This window comes from Blennius ocellaris (assembly GCF_963422515.1).
Source record: "Blennius ocellaris genome assembly, chromosome: 13".
Classification (NCBI taxonomy): domain Eukaryota; kingdom Metazoa; phylum Chordata; class Actinopteri; order Blenniiformes; family Blenniidae; genus Blennius; species Blennius ocellaris.
The window spans coordinates 15804442-15822538 of record NC_137662.1 but is presented as its reverse complement, the minus strand read 5'-3'; the positions used below and the strand labels follow the sequence as shown (position 1 = coordinate 15822538).

General features: G+C 40.9%; 2 protein-coding genes across 8 annotated transcripts; both read right to left on the bottom strand.

Moving 5' to 3' along the window:
* Positions 1 to 122: 122 nt before the first annotated feature.
* Positions 123 to 9154, bottom strand: LOC308138546 (uncharacterized protein). The gene is made up of 16 exons (XM_080507714.1): positions 9015 to 9154; positions 6103 to 6185; positions 5937 to 6017; positions 5786 to 5842; positions 5511 to 5699; positions 5262 to 5375; positions 4785 to 4830; positions 4491 to 4581; positions 4250 to 4391; positions 3581 to 3685; positions 3373 to 3466; positions 3199 to 3232; positions 2989 to 3066; positions 2757 to 2859; positions 2553 to 2674; positions 123 to 2441 (listed from the first exon to the last, which is right to left on the bottom strand). Exons 1-16 carry the CDS (start codon positions 9070 to 9072, stop codon positions 2306 to 2308), a joined length of 1533 nt encoding a protein of 510 aa, XP_080363840.1. The 5' UTR covers positions 9073 to 9154; the 3' UTR covers positions 123 to 2305.
* A 2211-nt stretch (positions 9155 to 11365) lies between these two features.
* pyroxd2 (pyridine nucleotide-disulphide oxidoreductase domain 2) lies at positions 11366 to 17488 on the bottom strand. 7 transcript variants are annotated; one of them, XM_080507672.1, is made up of 16 exons: positions 17357 to 17488; positions 17002 to 17021; positions 16804 to 16897; positions 16487 to 16560; positions 16161 to 16316; positions 15808 to 15961; positions 15618 to 15679; positions 15436 to 15533; positions 15180 to 15321; positions 14951 to 15085; positions 14780 to 14852; positions 14276 to 14429; positions 13363 to 13514; positions 12970 to 13076; positions 12474 to 12594; positions 11366 to 11805 (listed from the first exon to the last, which is right to left on the bottom strand). In XM_080507672.1, the coding sequence occupies exons 1-16, from the start codon at positions 17478 to 17480 to the stop codon at positions 11735 to 11737; spliced, it is 1737 nt and encodes a 578-aa protein (XP_080363798.1). In that variant the 5' UTR covers positions 17481 to 17488; the 3' UTR covers positions 11366 to 11734. The 7 variants fall into 7 exon arrangements, 6 of the variants coding, with proteins under 6 accessions (XP_080363798.1, XP_080363801.1, XP_080363803.1 ...); XM_080507675.1 differs by lacking the exons at positions 16487 to 16560; positions 17357 to 17488 and having other exon boundaries at positions 17002 to 17023; XM_080507677.1 differs by lacking the exons at positions 11366 to 11805; positions 12474 to 12594 and having other exon boundaries at positions 14281 to 14429.
* Between the last annotated feature and the right edge of the window lie 609 nt (positions 17489 to 18097).

The window sequence follows — 18097 nt, the reverse complement described above, 5'->3', positions numbered from 1 at the left end:
AGCCCAACTCAAACACTTCGCAGCCAATCAACATTTTATTGGCGAAACAATAGCGTCATAGATTTTCCACGGAGACTCAATCGTTGGTTCAAATAGTTTTATTAAATATAAAAGACTCTTTCTGCAGTGCAGCAACAATAGTACAAAATATTTGGGAGATTAACACGATTGCAGTGCTCAGGATATAAACATTACAATTAGACATATCCTGAAATACTTTGAAACGGGATAAAGAAGACTTAAAAAAAAAAAGGAAATAAAATTTGTCCAATCTGAAATATTGATGCAGTGAAATTAAATATATGCTCTGAAAAAAAAAAATCAAGCTGGCTTTAAAGTCTATAACTGTTCTGTGAACCCATAGCACCGACGAAAAAAGCCTGTTAACAAATCCAATCTTAACATTTGACCTACAATTCCTTTTCCCCCCCACAGGTTTTAGCCACAAGATGGAGGGTAATAGAAGAAAAGCAGAACCGCAGCGTGTGACGGTTTGCATTCAATTCAGTTGTTAACGAGGTTCGTCTTCGAAGCTAGAAATACACAGAACAGACAGTGTCGCCTTTATAACACATTTCTAAAAGTTACTCTCAAGTCAGAAGACCAAGTGGGTGGTTACTTAAAGGGGATGGGCTTTTTTTTTTTTTTTTACACTATTTAAAATTTTAGAAAAAAAACAAGTATAAATAGGAAAATAAATACTCTCAGCGAAAGTTGCTGTGCATAGTTGTCATACGAGTGAATGTAGTGTGGACATAAGCCAGGTGAAATAGTTTTAGCAGATGATACATGCGCATACCGATGGGCTTTAACACAATAGCATTGGAACTCAAAAATATGGGTGGGGCGTTTCTTTATAGAATAATCGGACGCCAGGATTCTTGGGAAATACTGAAATGGAGGCTCTTAAAAACACTGCTTCATGGTTTCTACACATTTATCTGAATGTGTGAAACGTTTTCTACCAGAAGGGTTTGTGTTTGAGAGAGAATGCAAATGTACTAAAAACATGCAAAATATCCAAATGCTGAGATGAAATATTTCTCCTGTAGTCAACGTATGAAGACGAGGCCTCAAACTAGAGCAACATAATCCACGACCAAAAAGTGTGGGAACTGCCATGGTAAATCAAACAATACCTCTTGAACACAGATTTTCGGAATCTTCAAAACAGTTTTGAATGCACAATTAATGTCACTGGATTGCATAGTATCGTCAGGTGTTGGTTTGGCTTCTACTCCACCCTGCAAGGAAATGGCTCTAGGTACGTGCCAAAAGCGTGTTCAACAAATATGTTGGTAGAGTTCAAACGTGCATCTAATTCAAGCATCGGTGTGCACAATGTCACCGTCTTTAAACACCAGATGTGAAAGTTCTACATATGCGTAATTTAACTGAGGCGACGCGGTACAGTATAAGTCAAGTGTTCTCCAACTACAGCCTGGCGGAGACGTTGTCGTGCCGTTTCTCCGCTCCAGCACACCTGAGTCAAATGAATGAGCCATGTCAGGCTTTTCAAGAGCTTGAGGGCGATCTACTCAGGCACCGAGTGCATCAAGCTTTGAAAACAACTCATTATCAGGCAAACATTCAAATCATTCAAGAGCAGTATCTCTTAAGGCTGGGGCCAGAGAACGCCATTATAAAATAAGGCCCCCAAAAGGGGCTTTGCAGCTTATTGGCTATAAAGAAGAAGGAAAAAAAAAAAATCTATATGGAAAAGGTACTGAAATGTGAAATACATACAGTGGCAAGTCTTTGGTCTGTTGGGTGTGACGATAAACAATGGGACATGGGCGCAGCCCTATATTAAAAAAAAACATGTTTAAAACTTGAAGGCGAGTCAACTGTTAAAATTTACACTGCTTTTCTCAAAGGATTTCTAAAATATGAAAGGTCTTCAAAATGATCAAAGAAAATCATGATTACTTTCTTCATGGGCTTGTGAAATCATGTTTTCCATTTCACAGGGAAGAAATAATGGCTGCAAAACACAAACATTTTGGTTTGGGTCAGGAAAAAGAAAAAAGGACTGCATTAGATGTAAAAGTCCGTCTGGATAAACGTGCGACTGAGCAGGAGCTGTTGCAGAGGTGTAATAAAAACCCATCATGATCAGAGTCTTCTGTGGTACGCGTGTGACCGTCAACTCCCGTTGGCGCTACCATCTGACCCTTTGAATATTCCAGTCTGTTTCGCCATATTAATGTGGTTAACCCATATGGTACAGGACGAACTAGCTCCATTGGCACATTCGGTGCTTCCCAGTTTTCTGTCACCTACTGAAACAGAGTGTAAACCGAGTTCAAGGCTGCCAGGGTTTCCTGTCCTTGCCTTTCTGATCAGGAATGTGTTTGTAGCGACATTTGTCTCCAAAGTGGCAGCCAGTGGTTCTCCAGAAGTAACACTCGTCTCCGTTCACTGGGCCCCGTCTTCGAGGTCTGCGACGATGCACAGAGAGGGAATACAAGGCGTATAAACAAAACTGCAGCTGTGCCATATGATTTCGATGAGCAAGTGAGTTTGTAAAATGCAGCTGAGGAGCTTCTTACCCAGCTGCTGCTCCTGCCTGCTGTGTGACTGGAAGACAAGCCTTAAGTGGAAGGGGAAGGACCTTCGGAGTGCGACGGTCGGGGTAGCGCACCACTAATCGCGTGTTTTCAATACAATAACCCTGCGTGAGCAATGAAATCATGAGTAAAAGCCGATTCCAATGAAACGTGCATGTGATAAGAGAGCAGGGACTAAGGACTTGCATTGAGCTTCTCCATGGCACGTGCCGCCATGCTCGCATTCTTGAAGTTCACAAAGGCACAGAATCGTTCATGTAGCACCCGAATGCTGTCGATCTCACCGTACCTACAGCGTAAACAAGTCAATCGATGAGAAACAGATTGAATAGTTAATTCCCCGTTTCTTTAAAAGAGCAACATGGATTGTTTTCAATTTGGATTGAGTAAGAGCAAATCTACCAGATGGGGGTCGTACATTTTAAAAAGGTCCCATAGATGCTTCTCAGTCAGTTCAGTTGTCACATTTCCCACCCACAATGAAGGGCATGGGCTTCTGCAACAAAGAGGGTGGGGGTGTGAAAGGAGCCAAATCACAGTTAAAAATGTATTTATTTTTTTTAAATTACGACTCATTTGACTTCTAATCATCCACACCCAACGTTGGAAAAAACAAGCTGCCGCTTACCCTGGTTGCAGAACTGAAGGATCTTGGCCCCCAGCTGCACAACAAAAAACAGCTTTATCAATAGAATGTATTGACAAAGCGCTTCTGTATTTATTAAGCTGAAAAGTTTACCCAATGCTATATGCAAAGAGAGAAAAAAAATATATTCTTATATACATTTACAGATCATCTTACTTCGGGCAGCATCGGAACAAGACGCCAACACAGTCTGCACGGTCGAAAATTTCTCAAGCAGTAGGACACTTTGCATCTCTTCAAACCCAAGATCCTGAGAGAAAACAAGGGAAGGAGCACTGATAACAGTACAGTTAAAAGCAGCGAGTCAAGTAATGACTGAAGTTGTGTTTGGACATTAGGAACGTTTGTTTCCTGTGATATTTACCATTAACTGCAGCACTTTGCAGTTAAATAAGTCATTGACGGCCTCCTCACAGTCTTTGTCTAGTTTCAGCACCAGCTCCATGGCTTTCTCCGCTTCACTGTACCGCTACAACACACACAGACACACACACAAAATAAATCAAGACTAAATGAGTCACACTGATGCAACCATGAAACCAGTTGATACACATCCTACTCATCCAGCTCTGCAGGAATGAGACCGAAACAAGAGTGAGTGACTACATGTAATTAAAGAATGTTAATCAAGTTGATTTTATTATACAACCTAATATATGCTATTGTATAACCTTCTCCCTGTTGCCGTTTAAGATTTTACACATTCCAAAAGCCTAACAAGTGATTACAGAGGTCTACGGAGGCTGTTGCACCACCGTGCAGAGAGTAGCAGTCAGCCTTTACGGCTATGACGCATTTAGAACTACAAACCATTGAAACTGAAACCTTACAACTTTCAAATCCGGTTTTGCAGCAGGAGCAGATCCCAGGCCACCGGTCCATCACAGCACAAATACAGAACCACACACACATTTACATGTTGACCATCATTTAATACACGCGAGTAAACTTTACGTTTGTTGAGGCAACGGTGCCAAGCAATATTCCACTAGAAGCTCAAAAATGCAGAATTCATGGCCAACACTAAAGTCACCTTCATGCCCATGAGAGCACTGCCCTTGCGGAAGTATCCTTTGGGCCAGTCTGGGGCCAGCTGAATGGAGCGTTCAGCATCGGTCAGAGCCTGAGGGTACTGCTCCAAGCAGTAATAGCAATACGAACGATTCCCAAAGAACCTGCAGGATGACATTTGAGGATTCTATTTAAAAAAAATAATAGTAATAAATTATGCACCCATTCTTAATGTACTCCGTTAAGGAACGCCGAGGACATACCTGTAATCCTTTGGATCACATTTAATGGCTTCTGTAAACATGCTGACTGCCTGTGCGTACTGCCCCTCCTGCACCAGCTTGATCCCTTTTTCTGTAGGAAATCAAGAATGCTTGGAAACGGTTCTCTGATTGGACTGTAGCCCAAGGGCTGATGCATCCCAAGTGCATGTGCAGCAAACCGACATGGATGTATGAAAAAAAAATCAATAATGTTCTTGAAGCATTTGTTTCCGTTTCAATTAATACGCTGTAAAAAAAAAAAAGGACTGGTTATGTGCAGAAACTATTCCTCACCTGTCAGTGATGCACTCTTCTTGGTCATGGAGTCAGTTTCATTTGTCTGGAAGGAAATTATTATTTCAGTCACCTTATATTTATGAAAATGCATGCACAGGCACACAACAGCAACTGCTTTCATGGTTCAGGGTCCATTTTTCCACACTTCAGACTTTGGAACCGTTAGAGTAACATTTTGCTGCCACAGGAAAAAAGAGTGATCAGCTATGACTACAGTTTTTTGCTTTACCCACTCATCTTGCATGTGCGTGTGCACAAATCAGCCACAACATTATGACCAATAAAGTCATAAGCTGTCGAGGCATGGACACTCTAGACCCCCTGAATCCTTCCATATCCTCCTTCGACAACATCAACTTTAAGAACAAAATGTTCACTTGCCGCTTAACATCTGCCAGATCATCTGTGTTACACACTTCACCCGTCAGTGGTCATAACATTATGGCTGACCAGGATATGTTGGCCTTCACTCACTTCTCTTCTGGCCTCATTCTCCTTGTTTTCTTTGGACTTGCGACTTGATCCTTTGGGTTTGATATGACTAGCAGCATTAGCAAAGAAGGCACTGCTCACGTCCCACTCTGGCTCCTGTGGCACGGAGAGAGCCAAACGCTGCTGTTAAATCATGACATCCAAGATTTCTACGCCGACGCAGCACGACCAATGGCAAAGTCTGTAAAACACCGTTGATTCATGTAGAACACGTTCGTATAGTTCCCCCACCTCCGCACTCGATTGGGTCTTGCGCCGTCCTTTGATTCCGGAGGGTGGTGTGACTGGAGCAGAGTGCGATTTTGCATCCTTTTTCTCTTCTTTTTGAGCCTTTTGTTTCTCCTCTTCACCACCTCCTTCTGCCTCCGAGTCGCTCTCATCCATGTCAGACTCTGCACCTCCATCATCCTCTTCGTCATCCTAATACACAGGGCCACGTACAGATTGAAAAACTCACAGAAAACGCAAACGCGGTGTGCTCCGTTGCCGAGAGTATCGATGGGTACCTGTTCAATACTGCCGTTCTGCTTCATCTGTTCCTGTTTCTTGCGTTTTCGGCGACGCTGAAACAGACGCGCAACTTCACTTTTTCAGAAAATGCCCACGCTTCAAGATGCGCGCCTTTTAAAAAAGGGGGTAAAGTTTCTGAGAGGTCACCTTTCTCTTGGCTTTCCGTCTCTCTGCCCTCCGTCTCACTTTCTCTTCTTCGCTCAGATCCTCCTCTCCGTTCAATGCATCCTTAACAAACACACAGCCAGGTTAAACGTTGCACGTTGCGCCTTGACCCCCGCCGTGCCCGGTCAGCCTGACACCATCTGTTTACCTGCGACAGAATGGCATCATCGCTTGGGTCAGAGGTTGCCGCACCACAGTCCATCTGCTCCTCCTCCTCCTGGACAGCGGGCGCTTTGGGGAGAAACGTGACAAACTGATCATCGAACATTCTTGTTCTTGAAATTATAGAATGTGGAAAGGAAGTACAGTGTGGGCTTTTTGTCGCGGGCCGAGGAGGCCAGGCTCCTGTAACGCAGCTTAACCTCCAACCAATTAAATTCACTTATCCCGTCCAATGGGAAGGAGAATAACTCTTCAACCGAGTGAAAGTGCTTAATGCTTAGGTCCTGTGAAATGTGAGATGAGTGGCGCCATCATCGGATATGATTTCACACGTATCTTTGCTCGTCTGTGCATCTGTCATCATTTACATGGCGTAAAAGTAAGCATGGCTTAGAAAAACCAGAAAGGTGGGTGTCTTGTTCCAATGATCGACAATAAAGCTGATAACTACACTGATATTGCTGTAAACAAGACGCAAGTGACTCCTGTTCAAAGTGTCTATATGATTTTTCACATAACTAACCTTATTACATAACAAATATTGCTAAAAATATAAAACTACAGAGTAAGCCTCATGTATACGTTAGAGGAGAAAGCTCAGGTATATCACCTTTATGGATGTCTAGTTTAGGGCAAGTCTGCTTGAGCAGACAGAAGAGGCTAGTGTCAAACTACAAGCACTCAATGATGTTAACAGGCATAAACACTGTGTTTAAGCTTAAGATCATTTGTTTTTCAAAGCTGGACGGGCATCATTTTTGTGTTGCTGTTTTAACAATTTTATCATCAAACTGCATTCTTTGCTTTTATATACATATACATCTTTCAAGCTTCCTGTGGCCTTCTTTATTATATATAGTAACAGAGTAGAGTTGACCCAGAGGCTGCATAATAGCCCATTATATAATCAACAAGTGCAATTGACCTGCTAATGCAGATTTTATATACGTGTATATATATATGTATATATACATATACATACACACACACACACGTTTTTAATAAACTTGATTTGAGCTTAACGCATATCTACCGTTGATAAAAATATAAATATTAAAAAGAAACTGGAAATATTTTGAAATCCTTTCTTATCAGAACATGAGGAAGTTCAACCCATTGCACAAAAATGAAAAACAAAACATCAGACTTCCATGTTGACCGATTGAAAATTGTTTTTCTTGTCCTCTCATGAGATATTTACATTAACGTCACTCAAGCCATGAGCACACCAAGTTTCAGTGCCGTTTGAGGAAGTCTCTTCTTAGAAAGTTAGCAGCAATCGATACGAACCACAAGCTGGAATGATTGTTTCGCATGTTGTGGGTCGTACATTCGATCAAGCCTCAACTCTGTTCACGCACAAAAGACAAGCAGATTAAATGAAAAGAAACATAAACACTTGACCATGCAGGAATCTGGGTGGTGTCAGATTTCCATTGGTTCAGGAAACGTTTCCAAGAGAATGACAAATCCATACTTGGTCTGTGACTCATGTTGTGACTCGTGAACCACTGATGGAAGAGTGCAGTTGTGCTGTTTAGGCACCACCTTCGAAATACTGCAAACTACTTATCTTGTGGGAGAAAAAAGAAGCGATGTAGCCACAGGACTTCCTCATTCTTTTACCCGGTCTATTAATCTCTTGTGTACACTGGCTTCATTTTGTATGATAGAGAAATCTCTGAGTGGAGGAGTTTAGCAACACTGAGCGGCCTTGCTGACATGTTTAACATCTATATGCATTCCAAACTCTCTCGCCGCCACATTGCGTCTTCAAACATACACAGAGAGAGCAAGGAATTTCAGCTGTCCGTGCCTGGCTCGCATATCAAGAAACATGCTTCACTTAAACAGCTCCATCCGCACAGCTGAGTCAGGCCTTGGGTTCAACCATCATCAACAAACTCGCAAATGAAACACAGTCGGTGGACGAAATGCAACAAAAGACTCCTCTGTTTCTCCTCTTCGGCAAAACTACCTCGAATTAGGGTTGAGTTGAAAGGTGAGCTCTTTCCACAGGAATGCAAAATAACAGTGTATCACAGAGGACGGCAGCGTTGGGGTTTTTACCCTTCCTCCAATGTCACGTTACGGGGAGAGGAAGAGAAAGCTTCATCCTATCACCTAAACACAGTAACTACTTAATCATACCTGAGTGGTTTAACATGTGCAGGTGGTTGCACAACAAAGACCGGAGGAGGTGAACAGTGGATTTGACATGAGTCTTTTGATACATATAGTCGACTAGTACTTGCATTGGCCTCACTGTTTGAACTGTAAGAGGGCTGTGACAAGAATCAGCTGCTGGTAATCTGATTTGAACAGTAACCTGCTGCTGGGAAAATTAAAGCCAGATGGTGAATCAGAAATAAAAAAATTAAAAAAAGAGGAACAGGAGTGTGAGCACATGACAGATCCACAGTGAAGTGAGCCTGTGCTGTGTTGAGGAGCTTTCTGCCACCTATTTGGAGCATTGTTGTCATACCAGCATGACCCAGGCGGAGTTCCTCTACTACTTCTGGCCCAGCAGCCACTCCTCGGGCTATTCGGATTGGAGACAGTGAGTTTTAGCGATGATCTCGCTCGCGATAGACAAGATTGGTGTGAGAGTCCTGTTGGAACTTATTCGACAACTTTATGGCCCCTACTGCGCATACTTGGAAGTAAAACAAGTGAAGGGTGTAACAGGCGAGAGGGAACCTCTCATTGTCTGATCACGATCTCAACCTGATCCCGCACGACAAAAGACACCATCCAAACACCACGATTAAAAAAAAGCCATCATCACCCCGGTGTCCCGATCACTCCGAGGGTCGAGATAAAACTTGCGGGTTAGTTGAGAAAGTTTTTTTTCTGTTTGTTTGGTTAGTTTTTTTTCGAGAGTGGGACGATTCTTACCGCTCCCGAGTCCCAACAGTCTGCATATATCTCTGGTGAATCTCATGAGCGCAACCATTCAGCATTATCGTCTTGAATATCCCCAGATGAGCGGTTGAGGCGAATGTTTTCAGGTTGGGACCCGGGCACGTTAGTTACATCGGGACCAATCGCTGTCGAATCTGCGGGAATTTCTCGGTGGTTTAATCCACTTCCTGAGCGTCAAAGCCCGACGCGGTGTCGGTCCACCCTGGGCGGCGTCTTAAAGGCGCAGGAGCGCGCGCCGGTCACCAAGTTCGTAATGTACGACTGTTCCGCTGAAGAAATGATACAAACATTTGTGTACAGTATTGTACTACAACGCACACTTTCATAACGAAACGTGGTGCAGTGGTGACCAAGATAGATTACAATCAGTGATTAATCGGCTGGTTCTCTCAGTATGGGGTATAACTTATTTTCTTGACTATTTAGTCAAACACATTTTACTCATTCAGCCCATTTTCATCTTGAGTGCACTGGACGGGTTAAATATAATAACCTTTAAATTTTAACTTTTAGATGGTTATTTTGTGGTTCTGGGACAGAGTGCAAGTTTTGATAAAGCTTTTTTTTTGTTTCCCAAAATCAAACAATTACTGCCAAAGAATCCTACAATTTCAACATAAATCCAATTTTAATGAAACCTTCAGGTGCAAAATACAATGGAATGTCCCAAGAACCTATAGCTGTTACATTCTACATGTTTACAAAGTCACCCTGACAGCATGGCTTTGAGGCCTGTTTGCTTGCTAGGCGGTCACCAACATTCATGGCAGCATCACGAGTTCGGATCTCAGGGTTGTGTTGTGTTTACTATTCTTTTTTTTTTTAATTCAATGTTTTCTTTGAATTGTTTTTCATTTTCTTGGTGGTTTGGCGGCCCAGATTGAAGCCTCTGGCGGGCCACTTTTGGCCCACACGCTTTATGTTTAACACCCCTGATTCACGTTGTATATTTTTCCACTATTAGAAATTCAAAATTCAAAAATGCATTGCACAAATGTAGTATATAGCAAATAATAACTTATTACTGAGTAACATTCAGAAATTGTTCCGTGAATAAGAGACATTATGATCTAAGAGGAAAATTACATCTATGAATTCAAAAAGTGTCCACTTGAAAGGTTTCAGCATTACTATCTATGGAGTAAAACAATGGAACAAATAGTGTGTTGAAATAAAAACAATTATCAAACATAATTCAGTTCAAAAACAAAGATATGAAGAATTAATTATTGCAACATACACTGTGTAACAATGACTTTGAGGGTTTCTGTTTGTGGATAATGTATTGAAAAATATATTGCAACTGTTGATGACCGTTGATGTTCAATTCAGAAAAAAATCTCTTTTTAAAGAACTAAGCTTTTGATAAAGACGCAAAGGGATATGAAATAAGTTTACACTGTTTCCTACTCCTTTTTGATCATATAAATACAGATGAGTACATACCAAAGATAGAATATGTTATCTTTTTTACATGTGTTTAATCTATGTAGATGTTTTTCTTTGATTTTTGATGGGTTTTTTTTTCTTTTTTTACATGTCCCCCCCAAAAAATATCCAGCAACAGTCTCATGAGTGTTGTATTTTGAGTTCTTTCACCTTTTTTTAAACTACATAATTCCAAATGTGTTAATTCATGACTTTGATGCCTTAAGTGATAATATAAGCTTACAATATGTTTGAAATTAAAAAGCCCCTAACACAAGAAGAGTTAAGCTTCTTATTTCCCAAAGGTCCTATTCAACAGGACGTAAAACATCCTCATCTGCCACAGTAAACTAAAACGATAACCTTTCCCACAGGGTCAATAAAAACTGAACAACTGAAACTGGACAAATTATGGCATATTTATTGTAATGTAATAGATTGCATTTTACCAAACAACACGTGTCAACTTCATTCTTGACATTTTGAATTTATATAGTGATAAATATGATAATATCCCTTTTTGGAAATGAAGTTTCCTTCTGATTAATTTCTCATGACAGTTGCTGAACTGAATCATGAAAATCAATAATTCCTCTATCTCTGATGTCAGTTCCGAGTTTATCAAAACACTGAACAGTATGTTAATAAAAAAGCACATTTTGCATGTAAAGAAATAAAAGCAAAACTTCTTATATTGAAGGAAAAATCTGGGATTCATTTTGCTGCTTAGCAGTGCCTCCATTTCTGTTTTCAATAACATGATGAGAAACACACAAGGCAATTTAATTAAAAAAAAGAAAACGTTATTAGAGGCATCAATCTTAGTGGGGAATAACACACCATGAAATACACCAGTAAAAACTTCCCACACTTGAAAGAAACCGAAACACAGAAGATACTGTTCATTTTCATTTATTTAGACAATAACATTTAAATGTGCATCATTTCCATCGTCACACAATTTGAGTTCATTTCATTAGCAAAATTGGACCATAATAGAAATACGTTTGAATTCAACAATGATGTCTTGGTAATAATTTGCCAGCTCAGTTAGAGCATATTTCAAGAGTTTGTGCCAGTTTGCCTTAGTCTCTTCACATGGATGGCTTCATGAAACCCTTGGCGCCTGTTTCGATGAGAATTTTCTGATCACTTTCATCTCATACTAGCAAATACTCCATTTGGCCATTACGGATGAAAAACAGCACATCAAAAAGAAGCAAATGGATGAATGGGCCACACGCTTGACATTGTCTCACGATGTCTCACTGCCGTTTCAGATCAGCCATTGCAGTAAGAGCTGCGTTCCAACCAGGAGAACCCATGACACCACCGCCTAAACATAAAGCAAAAAGATTGAAAAAAAGAAGTATATGTTAATGTACAGCTACACACATCTACCTGGCATAACCATTTTCTCTTTATCGCCAACTGAAAGTTTGACCGGCGATTCGTCATTCATTCAAGGTCATCAACAGGACAAAGATCAAAATAAAAAGCAAACTACATAATTTGAGATCAAATGTTGTGTGTGCCTGCCTGCTGCCAACTAGTATCCACTCCTTACTGCCACTACAAAGTAAGTTCAGATAGCAATCGCTCTATCATTGTGTGTGAGTGTGTCTGAGTGAGAGAGAGAGAGATAGAGTGGATAATATGTGCATGTAATAATAACAGTATTAGTGGAGAAGTAGCAATAGAACTGTAATTATAAATAAGTATCAATTATTTGCAGAATGTTTGCAGTTTTCTTGAGGAAACAGTTTGCCAAATTGTGAACAAAAGTCATTGCACCCCATTTCTGAATTGTCCACACATTTTGATGTTCTTTTTATGTACATGGTCCCAATGGAATCAAGCAGAAGGAACTTTTTTTTTTTTTTTTAAACGGGGCCCTACAATAGAAATATTTCACATAGGCAGGTACACGTAATAATTACTACTTTACACACTATAATTGGGAACATTTGTGATTCAATTTTCAGCCGAATATTCAAAGCGAACCTGGATGACTGCCACTGCCACAGAGATAGAGTCCGATGATTGGTGAACGGTAGTCTGAGAGAGAAGGTAAAGGTCGTGCTAAGTACAGCTGGTCCAGGGACATCGATCCATGGAAGATATTCTGTAAAAACAAGAACAAATCATTTACCTTAAAAAAAACACAAAAAAAACAAACAAACTTATAACTTATAAATAAAGTAATCATGATACCAGGGAAATGTTTTGTACCTGCGTCATGACAGAACAAGTTACAAAAGAAGACTGAGTCCAGTCCAGTGTCACACAGCTGGTGTGAACTTGGATTCTGCCTCAAGTTGTGGTAGAACTGTTCATAACCATAAACTGCTTATATGACAGCCCCATCTCTCAGTGCCAGTGAAAAACTTGACAGCAGGAAGAGGAAGTCATTTGCATCCGGTGCAGTGTTGAGTGTTTGAAGCAAATGTGCCATGTGTCAACATTCAACTGGCTGCTGTAGTGTGTGCGCTGGACGTACTCCTCCAGTGAGCCCAAAGATCCTCTCCAGGTCAGGTGGAGCCAGGATGTCCCTGCCCACCACCGACTTTTTAAACCCAGGGGCATACCGCTCCACCCAGTCAAAGACTAGAAAGACAAATATACATTCCTCAATACATATTTACAGAGTGTGCTTACTTTGTGATATTTATTCAGATATTTTGTAATAAAGATGATTTATAAGGTGATTAGTGTGAAGTAGGAGGATACAGGAGACAGAGAATTGGAAGATCTGCTGTGGCCACCCCTAATAGGAAAATGACGGGAGAAGAAGAAGGTCGATCAGTTTTGAATTAGTTCCAAGTGTGCTTGGTCTAAAATGTATTATCCATTCACACTCTTCGAACCATAAAAGGTTGTTTGCATTTCTAACCATTGTCGCCATAGGCCTCCCGGTCCTGGTCAGTCCACTCCCTGCCTCCTATGAGGTACGGCGTGAACTGAGTGAACAGGGACACGACATGGCAACCAGGGGGTGCCAGAGTGGGATCCAACACAGAGGGGATGGTCATCTCCAGCATGGGCCTAACAGGGACATGATGAGACATGGTAGATGTCGAGTGGGTGATTTATTAGGCCACTCAAACAAAGTTAGTTAGGTGTGCTGGATCACATCACATCTAAAAAGAATAAAGTATACACCAGGCATAACAGTGGCCCCGTCGGGGCCACACAATTACTAACACATACACTCATGCCGAAGACTGATTTGAAGTTATCAATAAAGCTTATAAATGTGTTTTCAAATGACAATAGGACGATATTTTATGCAAAAAAGAACAATACACGATATCACTACTCACTGCACTAGCATAACATGCTGCTCAGGTATGCACATTTTAATTTACATTTGTACATTTGAGTAGTATGTGACTACTTTTCCCTAAAGTAGTTGGTAAATCATTCATATCTGACTGATGTAAAGACCTATCGTGAAAAAAAAATATCCAGGTCACTTTCATTCAGTCTTATCAGTGAGATAAGGATATTATTTTGGAAAATATATTTTCTCCATATATGTATGTCTGTAGACATCAACAGACAAGCATATGTGGAGAAAATCGTTATTTAAAGATGTGCCTATTGTAGGTAAAGATTCAATCTACTGCTGATCTCAAGATCAGTGTCCAGTTATCGTGGCTGAACTTTGGAGCTGAACGTTGACCTGTAATCTACAGTCACTACCCACTGAACACTTTTTTCCGGTACGATCTATGTAGCTCGCCTGTGAAGCTTAACATTTGAAGAACACAACTTGTCTCCTGGAGATAGGATAACATATTGACCTCACTGAGATCTGTCCATTCATGGCGTCCTTGTATGCGGTCTCCAGGACTTCCACGCTTTCACAGTTGAGATGAATTGAGCACTGATGGTGAGGTCCAGGTTTATCATCCGGTGTCGGAGAGGCCAGGAAGTTCGGCAGCCTGTCGACTGCCACTGGAAAACCAGCACACAAACAGAATGACCGAGAATTCACACTTTAATAAACTGTTTACTGTGAACAAAAACAATGGGGGGGAAAAAATGGGATTTAAAAGGAAGAGAGGTGATTATGAATGTCAAAGTTTACAAATTGTCAGTAGTCTTATAATGTTACTGCTTATTGTCGCTGCATGCAACCTGTTCATTTCAAATTTTAGACACAATTTTACAAAGAAAATAAGACTGTAATTTAGCCTAAGATGAACAACACCATTAAGAATTCTTCTAAATAGTATCTCCATTTAAAGTATATATGCAGTCATGATTAAAAAATAAACATGTTGATGGAAACCAAACCGATGTACCATTGATCTTGGTAACAGGAGAAGTGTAGTCTATCTGATCTACGGCTTTGATGAACTCTGGAGGAAGTGAAGCCTACAATGACAACAGAATGCAGAACAAGATTTCTAATCGGGTGAAATGTTTCCATGAGTTGTTTTTTTTTTATTATTATTATTATTTTCTTCCATTACCTGTGGTGTGAGGTGCTTGAAGGTAACATGCGGGGTAGCGTTTGATAATACCACTCTGCTGTGGATCTCTGTGCCATCCTTCAGCGCCACTCCCTTTGCAGCACCGTCTGAACCAACAAGGACCTGTTCCACTTCCTGCCAGGGATAAAGGTTTTTTTGTTTGTTTGTTTTGTTTTTAATAAAAATACCAAAAAGAAGAGTTTTATTATTGGATAATGAAAAGTTTTACCTTTTCAGTGAAAATATCTACACCATAGGATCTAGCAGCACTGGCCATGGCTTGAGACACACCTCCCATTCCTCCTTCCACATAACCCCATGCTCCCTTTTCCTTCTCCAGCTCTCCCATCACATGGTGCAACAGGACATACCTTAAAAGCGAAACGATAAATTCTGTGTTTTTGAGAAGCCACTGTTAAAATAGGTTGTTGTTGTTATTATTATGAGTGTTTGCAAGTGACATGTTGTAATATAAGATGTCTTACCCACTACCAGGATTACTGGGACTGGTCATGGCTCCTATCACACCATCGGTAGCCAGTGTCGCCCTCAGCGGCTCCGATTCAAACCACCGAATAAGAATCTTTGACATGGAACACAAGTCAACGAATGTCTATTTGATAAACAATGGCAAGTGAAGGCCAAAATTTGTAAGTGAATCACAAACCTTCATGATCGGTGCAGTAACAATCTCATAGAAGTCTGGAATGTTTCTTCCCAGTTTCATACCTTGACAATGAGAAATAAAGGTCAACTTGATTCAACCAAATACCAAATAAATGGGCTGTAGTTTGTCATTCTGATGAGAATTTGTGATATTAAATGTTCATTTCCTCAACGCATGTCCACCAACGCACCACATTTGATGATAGGCTTCAGTGTTTTCGTCGCTGTCAGCCTCTTCCTGAAGGAGCCAGAAGTGATACCAGGAATATCAACAGGAGGGGCATCCAGCAGAGGGTGCACAGCCGCTGCTAACTTCTCAAGATATGCAAGAAAATCTGGATAAGCCTGGGAACAATGTGAGCGGGCATTAGTGCGGGGAATTGTTTTACGTAAAGATTGATGGAAAGGTGATGACCAAAAAACACAGCGCTTTTTAAATTAATTCTTGGAAATATATTAACTAATCGTTAAATACACATTAACAAACGCTTCAACTCAAGTCAAGTTGAGCAACCGCATTCAAGAACCACAATACTTTATTCACCTTTGCATCCTTCTCTGAGAATTTGCCAATTTCCCGCTGATTCATGGCCAGATCTGAGCCCAGAGTGAGAGACCTCGGTGGGGCACTCCCCACCCCCTCCTCCAGCATGGGGGTGAAAGCATGGGGGTCCCTCATGTACACCTTCAAGCCATGTTTCTGAAGCACACATAGAAACACACAAGAGTGTGTGTGTGTGTGTGTGTGTGTGTGTGTGTGTGTGTGTGTGTGTGTGTGTGTGTGTGTGTGTGTGTGTGTGTGTGTGTGTGTGTGTGTGTGTGTGTGTGTGTGTGAATGAATTTGTTTTGCTTTTCCTTGATTGAGACTACCTTCAGCTCCAATTCCTCGTATATGTGCGGCCGTAACAAGCTGAGCAAGTAGGAGCACCGAGAGAAGTGGAAACCTGTAATCAGGAGTGTTATTTATTTGTTTAGTCTGTAGATTATAACTGGCGATTTTCAACACACATGTTGATTTGGACTTTTTGTTGTGTCAGTTGTATTTTCATGTCTTTAATCTGAATTTATTTGATTTCACAGTTATTTGAAGTAATAATATAAGCATGCAATATGTTGGAGTTTGTTTTTCTAAATTTCCTTTTGGAAATCATTGATCTGGACTGATTGGAATTGTTGTGTTTTCATACCAGGGACAATTTCCTCTGACACAGCAGCTCCTCCAAGCACGTGTCTGCGCTCCAACACTGCTGTCCTCAGTCCTCCCTTCTGGAGATAAGCGGCCTGCGCGCACACACACACACACACACCACCTTTACCCTCTTGCTTCACTATTGCAGCACATTAAATATAAGCCTGTATGTTGAGTGGGGAAAGCATGAACTTACTGCTACCAGTCCATTGTGTCCTGTATTGAAATACAAAACATATGTCAGATAGTTTCCCTACAAATCACTCATCAATTGACATGGCATAAAATGTGTGACCTATACTATAAAAAAGTGTACTTATTTGTTGCTGTGTTGCATTGTTTATACAATCAGGTTGAATGCCTCTTGAGTTGCAATTACGCACAAATACGTAAAAACTCTCTCATTATGTAAATACTTTGACAAATACAATATATATCACTGTCTTTCGGAATATACGTCGCATTATTTCTGCAGGACGAGGTCCGGATTGTTAAAGATTGGCTCCTGAGTGAATTTCTGCAGGATTCAAAGGACCGTCCACGGATCTCACCTCCGCCGATGACCAGCGCGTCGTACTGGGATTTTAACCCGGTGTGACTCGACCGCGATCCGGTCACCGTTCTCAAGAGAGTCACGGCCCTCCGTCCTCGGTCGGTCCACGCAGCTGCAGCCATGCCTGAAGTTTTCCTTTTGAATCCCTCCCACTTTCTTCCCACAGTGCTTCAAGTAGATCCGGTCTCCACTCGGAGAAATTCCCAGAATACGCTGAAATCATCTTGATTTGGGAGACATGTCTGTTCATTATGAGAGATGTTGTTGTTGTTTTTTTTTGTTTTTTTGTTATTTAATGTTGCATGCATGATTGTAGTGTGGAGTAGAATTATTATTTGCATTTGATCCACATCTGATACACCCCAACTCATTCCTGACGTATGTGTGAGACAACAGCCGTGTTGGTTTCTTCATATGACAGGAAGACTACTTCCCCCAAAAAGAATAAAAAGAAAGTCAGCAATATTGCAATAAATCATATCTTTGCAGTTTCTTCAAAAAAGAAAAAGAAAAAGTGAAAAAACAATAGCAACCTTTGTATGGTTGTTGTTGTTGTTGTGTGTTCGTCCGTTAGGTGGCGCCATTGCTTCATTGAAACAATATTCACAGGCACAGTTTTCTGCAAACATGAGAGAACGACTCAAGTACTATGGAGAAGATGAAGTCTCTGCAGAGTTTATTTAACATTCTGATTTCGCTTAATAGGATCAAAGTTTAATCGATAACGTTTATACCAGAA